Genomic DNA, 10,451 nt, shown 5'->3' on the forward strand with positions numbered 1-10,451 from the left:
CCCAAATTCCTCGTCCCCACTGTGGATCGCCAGTCTCTCTTAAATTTCTTATGTATTCAACATTTCTTAGTTTCTACATACATTCCTTCCCTTCTACGTTAAACCTCGATAATTAATCTCGATTGCCGAGTCAGATATAACTTTTGCAAACTGTTCGGAACTCAGATAAATCACATATGTTAGCTGCTCGCTTAATGGTGTGAAACATTACCTCGCAGCAGTTAAGGTTTGAAACGAGCCAGTCGACCGTAGCTCATTAGCTATTTAGAGCCGGTTACACCAACGTCACTTAACGCTAAGTGTGTTTACTCAATTTCCCTGCTCTATTCGCAACGTTCGAACTAGAGACTACGATTGCGAAAGGGCTGACCAGCCGAAGTCGGTGTTGATGAGACCAGTCCTTGAAACCGGTCAATTAGTTCAAAACACTCGTCTGTTCGAAAATACAAACTACCACGATCCCGTGGCGTTACACGCCAAGGCGCCATTAAACAGAATTTGTTACTTTGTGACGTTTGACGTGCGACGTTCGCTCATCGGCAGGTAAGAAGCCGCAGAAAAAGTAGAAGAACACGAAGAAACGATGTTTCTGAGAACTTGGCCGCGAATGCCACGGGGGTTGCAAGTTCCGGCGACCCGGGTTGTTGCCTGGCAACCCGGGCAACCAAATCTAATAGGAAACTCATTACGGCCAGGTCTTCCGTTTCACCAAACTAAATTCTTGACTCCACCCTTTCCCTCCATCCTTCTCACCCCCTCCCTCCCCCCCCCTCTCTCTCTCTCTCTGTCTGTCTTACTTATCCCGTTCGCCGACGCGACAGCAAACTCCGCCGTTCTCGTCCATCACCTTCGTTGCATACAGGGTGTCTTAAAATCCTCTCGCTTTAAGACTTGAACGAAGCAGAATTACGGAAATCACGGAACTAAAAGTTCTAGCAGAGTGGAGAATTTAAAGAATTGAAAAAGCGACACTTTAGATTTGGGCTTGTTATTAATTACCTTAAGACCTCCTGTTCGCCCACCATTATTATCTCGGTCATTAGACCTGTGTCATTAGAAGTGAGAAAAGGCACAATAGAAATTCCTACGATATATACATTCGAATAAAAATATTTGTCAAAACCACATTTCTATAGAATCGATGGAACAGATTACAAAATATACCGAAAACTAGCTTTTTACTTCTGTATATATTATTAATCGCGATCATAGTTGTGAACACGTCGTCCCATTTCATTTTTAATTGTGCACAATTCCATCAGGTTTACTCGTTAATTAACGAAACAAGAAGAAGTTTGCGAATGCATTTTACAAATCGGTTCTACCAATTATAAATTATAAAGTGGCGAGTGAATAGGAACCTTGAGAGATTCAATTATTAGTTAATCTTACAGTTCTTGTAAGATACTGCCAGACGCTAAAAAGCTAATTTACGTACCAATTAAGAAAAGCGCGAAAAAAAAAGAAGATAATAATGAGAGGAGTAGCGTTAAAAGGGTGTTTCTCATGAAGATAAATTCGGAAAAGTGATACACGACGACAAGCAAGTAGTAAATCGAAATTCTGGAATTTCGATTCTGTCGATGGTGGAAATGAAAAAATAAAAGAGCCGCGAGAAAACAACCGCAGAGGGGATCGGAATGAAATGGCAACGCCTAGGAAATTCCGCACTCCGCAACGGCCGTATAGTTTTTTTCTCTCGCGCACCTCCGCTTTTTTTTCCTCCCTTCCCCCCATTTTTCTTCGTTTCGAAAAATGATGCGACGCTTTGTGAGCGCCGCGCCGACCGGCGATATCCACCGCCGAGCCCTATTCCCTTCCACCCACGCGCGTGTACACCAGCGTGTACCGGAAAATTTAAATCAACGAATAGCGTTCAGCAGTTCCATTGTAACGAGAAGAATAGGAGACGCGGAAGCGCAGCGCGACAGATACGCCGGAGGTTGAATATCAAATGGGACATGACCGGTGCTTTATTTCTATTCCGCTTTCATGTTCTCGCACCTCTCCGGTGCGTGTGAACGCATGCGAAAGAGCTTTGTGCGTTTTTTTTTCCCTCCCCCCCCCTCTTTCCGAGCGTAAAGCGCGAAGAATCGTTATTGGATCGGACCAGACATGGCCCGAGGGTTGGAAGCGTAGACGAGGAGAGACGCCACCCGCCATAAGATGGAAAAGATTGTACGAGACGATGCAAACGTCCCATTACACAAAAGTCTCGGAAGATTCTAATCCTACAGGAATTCAACGTCACAAAAATTCAAAGGGAGACGCGAAGGAGGTACGAAAATCACAATCTCAACAATCCGATCGATATCAGATTGCGTCACTAACGTCCTATTGAATAAAAGTCTTGGGAGGCGGATACAACAAGCGGTGAGAACTCAATCTCCTATAAAACTTTAAGAGGTAACAAAGCCCAAAGGGAGATAAGGAAAAGTAAAAGATACGAATATTCTCTGCAAAATTTTTAGACAATAATCGTATCATATACGATTTAACTCTAAAGTAGCTTCTTCAGATGTTTTCAAACGTCTCCTCTCCTTGCGACGAGAAAAAAATTTCAATTGTAAGATATTATTTTCTATAAATATTGTTTAACAGATTTTCCTTCTTTTTTCAATAACTATTCTTTATGAATCTTTAAATGTGCAACTCCATCAAAAATTCACAACAAAAAGTGTTATATTTAATAAGATCTTAACTTACTTTCTATAAATACTTTCATAATGAACCACTTAATATGCTTATTCCATTTAATTTTTATTTAATCTCTAGTTGCAGAAAATTATTGTTATGAATTCATATCCATAATATTTTCAAATACTAATAAAATGGGAAAACGAACGATAACATACAATATGCTGTTAACAATCGTGATTTTAATTGGGATGTAAAAATATTCCAGATGATCGTTAACGTGGAAAAAAATCAGGTAACTACTTCAAAGTAAAAATAGGAAGATATTCCATTATATTCAACAATACAATCAAATTAATATTATTTAGAATTCATTGAATTAGATTGGTTGTGGATGGCGAGGATCGATACTATGAAATGTAGTCTCGAAGAATCAAATTAAACTGAATTCAAGATTAAAATTAAAGATTAAAATTATATAATAGTATGATGGTTCAATAATTTAAAACAAGTTAACAGAAAAAAGAAAAACGGCTACGAGCCAGAAATTTTACGTATAAAATTGGTAGATAAGTAATTGTCTTAATAAATTAATTATGAAATTTGAGATTAAAGCTTAAAAGTTGAAACGTTTATTTAGCATGTCCGTCTCTAAATCTTTTATTCTATTTTATTTTTTAACTTGGAAATCCTTAAAATTAATTGACACAATTTGTGAAAGGTCTACGGACAAAGTTATCGGAAAAACTATTTCTTTCTTATTTATGAAAAGACTGTTTTCCAGTAAAACCAGTATTGCAATTCTGTTTGTAAAAATATGAAAGCTCTTGAAAATAACACAGCGATATCCTATATATTAGCAGTCGTATGGAAAATTTTAAGAAACCGGCCTTAGCCAATCCAAGAAGAATTCAAAATAAAATAAAAAAAATAAAAAGGGAGCAAATATTTCCCTATCCAATGATTCAATTAGATGGATATTTACGAAACGATCTGCAGGAAATCCTATTTGGTCTTATAAAATTCTACGTGGTCCTACATAATCCTATAAAGAAATTTAGAAAGGGGAAAGGTTGGGCGTTTTTCCACTCAGCGTAGCTTTCCAAATTATCGATTTGGCAAAACCGGTGGGGAAACAGTCGGCGCAACATCGTTGACCTAAATCCTGGCGACAGTAACGCCTCCCTAAAGTTAATGAGCACTGGCAAGTATATACACGCGGCTCATAATGGGAATAACCCTCTTAGCTCCGCGAAGAACAATCTCCAGTATGTCGGCGGGTAAATATGATGGATAATTTAATGGCGCGGCGTTTCATTACGTACGACGCCTGCGAGGGAAACATACCGACCAGGTATGGAGTCTTATTGCAGTGGTGAATTATCACGTCCGAACTTGCCAGCAACAACAATCGTCGCTCGCGATTTAATTCGGTCGAATGAAAGGAAGGAAAAGGTGGAAAGCCCCTGAAGGGTCGGGCCTGATTCGATTAGCGCTAATCTAATTTCTTCTTCTATCTGTATTAAAAGAGATTCGAACTAATCGACTACACGGCTAACACTGACACTGCTGGTAATTCCTGGTTTCGTCTAAATTATTAATTCAATAATTAAAGATTATAATTATCGCGGAAAGAGAGAGAGAGAGAGAGAGAGAGATACTTATTTTTCACTAAATGGCAATATCGTTATATGGGAATATTAAAATTTATAATTCCATCTATGTTCCTGTGGTCTATAATTGGATCTGGAAGAAGAAAATAGCTGCCAATTACCGTACGCATAATTATAATACAATGAAAAGTACTCAACCGTAATGATATCTCGTTATTATTCAGAGCGCGTAGTGTCGAAATTTCTTCGTGTTCTTTCGCGAAATTGGCGTTTCGGTATTCAACCGTAAGATAGGACTACGAAACCCCGATAGAACAAATACGAGAATAAATATGCACAAGCCTGGACTGCTGGCAGATTTACGAATCCAGATTTATTTGACGGAAACGGAAGGGAAAGAGTAAAGTCGGTCTATTGACGAATGTATTTCGACGAGGACGAAGTCGAAACAGTTTGCGTAGTCATGACAATGCTGAACCCGACAAATCGGGTAAGACTGTCGCCAATGGCGCCATCCGGCCGTCATAAATATCACCTCGACTCCGCCAATTGATAGCGATATCTCGCTCAGCGAACGATACACAAAGTAGGACGTGATACGCGTCTGAACACTAAATCATACCCGCTGCTCGCCAGAGCCAATCTCTACATCCCGTAGCCATTTAGCTCTTTCACGCGGTAGGGTCGCGCGGTTCCTAGCAGTCGAAATAATTCACGTAACAGACGCAAAAATCAATTAATATTTGCAAGCAGAACGTGCGTAAATGAAGTTTAGCGTAACAACTTGCAACACTTGAGTTTTTAATTATTTTTTATACCATTTTTATTACTTTTCTTTATTTGTATTTTGTTCTTTTAATTTGTATGACTTTTTTCAAGAAACGTGTTGACTCTTATTTCGCCCTTTATTCATTGTTATTTATAACAACCGAAATTGTGTATTGAAATTTCTAAAACATATTGTAATTTCAAACACAAAAATTGGAAAAGGTCCTGCAAGAAAAACATCCATTACATATTGAGGAACGGAAACCGATCGAAATTTGTTCCTTAATGTTATTAATCAATAGAAATAAAAATAAATTTGCTAATAATCTTTAAGATTTGGAAAGATCTCTTTCACATAATCGTTTGTGACACTTATCGATTATTTATTATAACTAATAACGATACATGTACCTAAATTTATTAAACAAAGAAGTCTAAGAATTTTTTTAGAATCTTTTAGTACTGCATTTTCTTATTTTTATTATCATGAGAAAATACGGTATTAAACAATTCTGAAAAAATTCTCAGAACTTTATGAGAAGAAAATAAACAATTTTTATCTCTTATGGTTTTTTTTGTAAAATTGATAGTGTTTGAGAAAAAAATTATTAAAGACCAATATTTGGCCATTTTTAGTAATTAATATCTTGTTATTGCGAAAATTGCAAAATGGTATAAGACTTTTTTATTCCCCTTCCATTCTACGCCCCCAGTGTGGCACCGTCCTTAAGAGACACCCTGTATAGAAATCATTAATGAGTGAAATTACACCTCTATATTTTCCTTTTCCTCTCACTTTTCCCACTCGGACAAATCCGAATTTCGACGACCAATCCGAATTTCGTTCCCACGTTTATCTCATCTGTCATTTGACGGTCCGCGACATGCGACGTTTGAAGTTAAGCCCATCGACGGTAATTCCGGTGTGATCACGGCGATGTTATACTAGCCGTAACCGTCGATAATGGACACCAGGAGCAAATGCTGTAAGCGGTGCTTGTTTTGATTGCAGGCTTTCTAAATGCCAACACAGACTCGCACTTACGCTCGCCAGCGAATTACGGTCTGATGGACCAGATCGCAGCGTTACATTGGGTACAGGAGAACATCGCTTATTTTGGGGGCGATCCCAAAAACGTCACGCTGGTAGGACACGGCACCGGCGCCGCTTGCGTGAACTTCCTGATGACCAGCCACGCGGTTCCTGATGGTGAGTTACGCTTTCAGCTCACATTTGTAGCAAGGCTACCATCCCTCTGGCTTTCGATCGAAGACGCCGGTATTTTAAACGAATCTCGAAACCCTCTGATAGAAATATCTCCGACTAACCGCTTAATTTTGATCAATCAATTCTTCTCAGGTTTCAAAAAGGAATCTCCCACAAAAACAGAGCCAGATCTAATGATTTTTTAAGAGAAAATACTATTTTTTCGGCTGTAAAAAAAATAATCGACCGCCAGGAAGGAGGGTCATAGATTTCCAATGCAATACTCGTCGAAAGGTGGCAGTTATAAATACTCGTAAATTTTCAATTTGTACATATTAATGCAGAAACGCTTCTTCCCACGAGATACAAGAATAATTATCAGAATATGTATGTAAAACGATTTACGTAAACTTTGTAATAATATAAATGAAAAGCTTCAAGTAATACGTGTAAAATAAATGGTAAAAATTTTTGATAGACAAATCAATTTCATTGAAAATTGACCGAGATTTACATTTACAGAAAAATCTGCAACCAATCTGCATACGTGAAATACATTTTATATGCATTTTGCAAAAAACAAATTAATAGTAACATTACACCAATGTTATATATAATTTCCTACACTGAAATTAATATTAAGTGAAAAATTAAAATATTCGCATATTACTGATAATATACATTTGTGTTGTCTGCGGGATATCGTGTAACAGAATATCGTATAACTTGATTTGGAAAGAGTAAAATGTATTTTCGAAAGTTCGTTAGCTCTTGGATACTTGTATACTGAAATGTTCTTGTAACAGTTTATTGTCTTGGACCAACCCATAGAAAGCTGTTTCTCTTGTCGCGTTACAAGGGAACAGATAATGTCACGTAGAAACGGTAGAGCGCAAGAGGGGCACCAGAAGGGTAGAGGTCGAAGAGCGAGAAGCCGCACGAGACAATGATACGGAGAAGCTAGGAATAATGGGGTGGTTTACCAGGCGCCATAAATTATAGAGGAATCAGCTGGCCCCACCACCATTGACAACTCACAGCTGTAGTGAATTATTATCCAGGAGGTCCTCCGACGATAAGCTTTGCGGTTCCGAAACAGATTGCAATACTCTGTTTTTTTGTCTCCTCGAACTGATAAACTTGAGCCGGTATTACGTGACTCGTCGAAGAATAATACGACGAAGAATAATAGCGATATCCAGCTAAAAAATTATACCGTATCTCTGCCTTACGAGCTGCTATTTCCCTACAAAAACTGACCGCGATTCGGCGATAAATAATAAAGAATAATAAAGTTTTAAATTCTCTCTCTCACACACACACTGTGTTACATACATATATCTTTAAATTTTTCGGAAAATTCTTTTAATTTCTGGTTTTAGTTGTTCAATTTAGAACTATCTGTGATATTTTAGTATTTTCGGAAATAATAAATTTGAAATAATTAAATTCTTCGATTTTTTTTTTCCAATTCAAATTTCCGTAATTCATCTAGATTTTTATTATTTCCATTTCGGCTTTCATTAAATATGTGCATCTCATCTCTTCATATCTTGTATCCCCTGCTTTAACAAATCCCGAAATTTTCTATTTCTTATATAGTTCCCCGTCTTCTTTGATTCTGTCTTGAATAATTTATACGCTCGAATCTTTCGGATCTTTAACTTCTCCGAATCCTGAGATCTCACGATTTTTCAATTTCTCTATTTCATCCTGCATCTTAACTTTCTTGATTTTTCGATTCTTATGAATCTCAATTTCTCCCTTTCTCTCTCTTTTTTTTTTTTTTTTTTTTTTTTCCTTTAAATCGTGATATTCGGATTTCAGTTCCTCCTTTCCTTTGATCCTACAGCTTTAATTTGTCGAACGCTTGGCTCCTGGGATCTTGTTCCCTCGAAGGAATTAATTAATCCTTGGGTATTATAGAGACCTGCCATTAAATCCAAGTAACGCAACGGAATTTGAGCCAGTGATAATCCTTTAATGTCGCGAGCTTCGACACCATCTTATCGTTCGGTGTCGTCCTCTCGACGACGACGGATATCGGAAGAACGAGGCCATCTTGATTCTGTAATGTCGGAAATACGTCGAGGATGCCGCCAGGATATTCAGAGTTTACCCTAGTATCTCCTTCGCTAAATGAATGAGAGCGAATCAGACGTGTATCGGGATAACATCACTCTCGAAGACATATTTCGTCGAATATCAAGATGATTGACCGACCAAGTTACACATTTATGCGTTGGAAAAACGTCACTTTTATATTAACTATTGAACAAACCTTTCTTATACAATACGAAGTGTCTTATAAGACCGTAATATGACTACACAACAAATTGGAAATAAAGCACTAAACCTTCCTCGTGTTGCGCGCAAATTATTAATATATATAATTGTATATAATTGAGAATAAATAAATGAAAAATTTAGTAGTAATAATAAGAGCAATAATGTAATAAATAATTAATGAAATAATAATATAAAAAGAAGTGAAATAAAAGCTGCCTGTTAGAAATTAATTAATTACATGTAACAAATAAAGAAGTGTTTTTGTACATCTTGATTAACACTGTGTATGTTGAGATTTGGTACGTGTATACGAGTATAGTATCTATATGGAATTCTCTCGTCTCCTCGAGATATCAAGATTAACGACTCACAAAATTGGGATTAAGCGACTTATCCTGGTCTTCTGTATTAAATAATAGATGAACTAACACGACGAAGCTATGTAACATCATGTTCGCTCTACCGCCTTAATTTTCTTGGCGCTACAAACCGTGCTCTCTCTCTCTCTCTCTCTCTCTCTGTCTCTTGTCTATTCATGTCTTACGTAATGCCCAATTTTGCGACGTGTGATGAGAAAATTAATGACTAATAAGCTCTTCTGCTCGACTCTTTGTTATAGGTACTACATTTTATTATTACTACCGAGAAAGAACTTTTAGTATTTTATTTTCCTCAATTTTCTCCGTGCAAAACATAAAAATTACTAATTAAATAGAAAGATGTTTCAACAGTCGGGAATTAAGTAAGAATTCATTTACTTAATAATTCTTCCCTTTACGTAATATTAACATAGAAATGATGGCGTAAAAATGTAGATGATAATAATAATGAAGCAATTTTTATAATGTATGCTGATGCAAGACAGATTGCAACTGAAATGTTCTCTATAAAAATTTTCTCTACAAAAAGTGTTTTTCGATATCGTATTTTTCAATACCGCACCACATTCATCTTTCTAGTTTAGACATCTAGTATATGGCCATGTTCGGCGAGTTTGTGTACCCCTCATCTTTAGAGCGGAAATCACTGATAACCTCGTAATGGAAGTCGTTGATTGGAAATAAATCTATCGAGCGGTCGAGATGAGTATTCGTTACTATGCATTGAAACTCGGATTGTATTTCGTTTACTCAGGTAATATCGTAGTTCCGTCCGCGAAGGGAATCGACCCCGAAATCATCTCGAAATTCAATTCTACGTCGCGACATATAATCTCTTCCTACGCGAACAAACATTTTTGTATTACGAGATACGATTTGTAAATCCCGAGATAAAGTCAGGTCCTTTCGAAAAGTGCGACACGGAGATTCCACGCGTCGTATGGATTCCGGAATCGCATCTTGAATCGCGCAGCGATTCTAAGATATAGAATTTTTACGATGCAGAAAACATTTCCGGGAACATTTCCTGGCGCACAAAGAACATAAAGATTGCAGCGTCGCTGGAATTGTACGGAACAATAATAATGACAGACGGGAAATATTTAAGAACTAAAGATCTTACGCAAAGTATTGTTAATAATTATACAATTACACTTTTATTTACATTACCGTACCGAGCAAGATCTTCATTAATTTTCCGGGCAGACAATTGAAAACGAAAATTACAGAACCATCATGTTAGACGTAACACTTCTGTCCGTTCCGTCAATGTTAAAATTTTGGATGAAGAGCCTTGCTACAGGAAACGCTTAATTTCTGAGATGCTCAATATTAAAAAGCGGAAAAATAGTTTCAATTTACAAACTTCATAAGACATATATACGAGTGTAATCGACATACAATACCCGTCTTACACATCTACGTTCCATTAAACTCTGTACATTTCAATTGGTGATGATTTTTTGGTGAGTTTTTTTACTTGTTAGAAATCCGGTATGTTAATTTCATTGTGTTTATTATTTCGCAAGAAGATTTTTTTCTCTTTTTTATTCAGCT

The 10,451-nt window shown here is 37.0% G+C and overlaps 1 protein-coding gene across 1 annotated transcript in view; it reads left to right on the forward strand.

The window, feature by feature from the left end:
- The window catches only part of LOC108749537 (neuroligin-1-like), a 70,411-nt gene that overhangs the window by 49,345 nt on the left and 10,615 nt on the right, over positions 1-10,451 (forward strand). The window contains exon 3 of the mRNA XM_018488295.1: positions 6,031-6,228. Within this exon, the coding sequence (XP_018343797.1) occupies positions 6,031-6,228 (198 nt within the window). The remainder of the gene's footprint in view (positions 1-6,030; positions 6,229-10,451) is intronic.

This window comes from Trachymyrmex septentrionalis, unplaced genomic scaffold (assembly GCF_001594115.1).
Source record: "Trachymyrmex septentrionalis isolate Tsep2-gDNA-1 unplaced genomic scaffold, Tsep1.0 scaffold3, whole genome shotgun sequence".
Taxonomy (NCBI): domain Eukaryota; kingdom Metazoa; phylum Arthropoda; class Insecta; order Hymenoptera; family Formicidae; genus Trachymyrmex; species Trachymyrmex septentrionalis.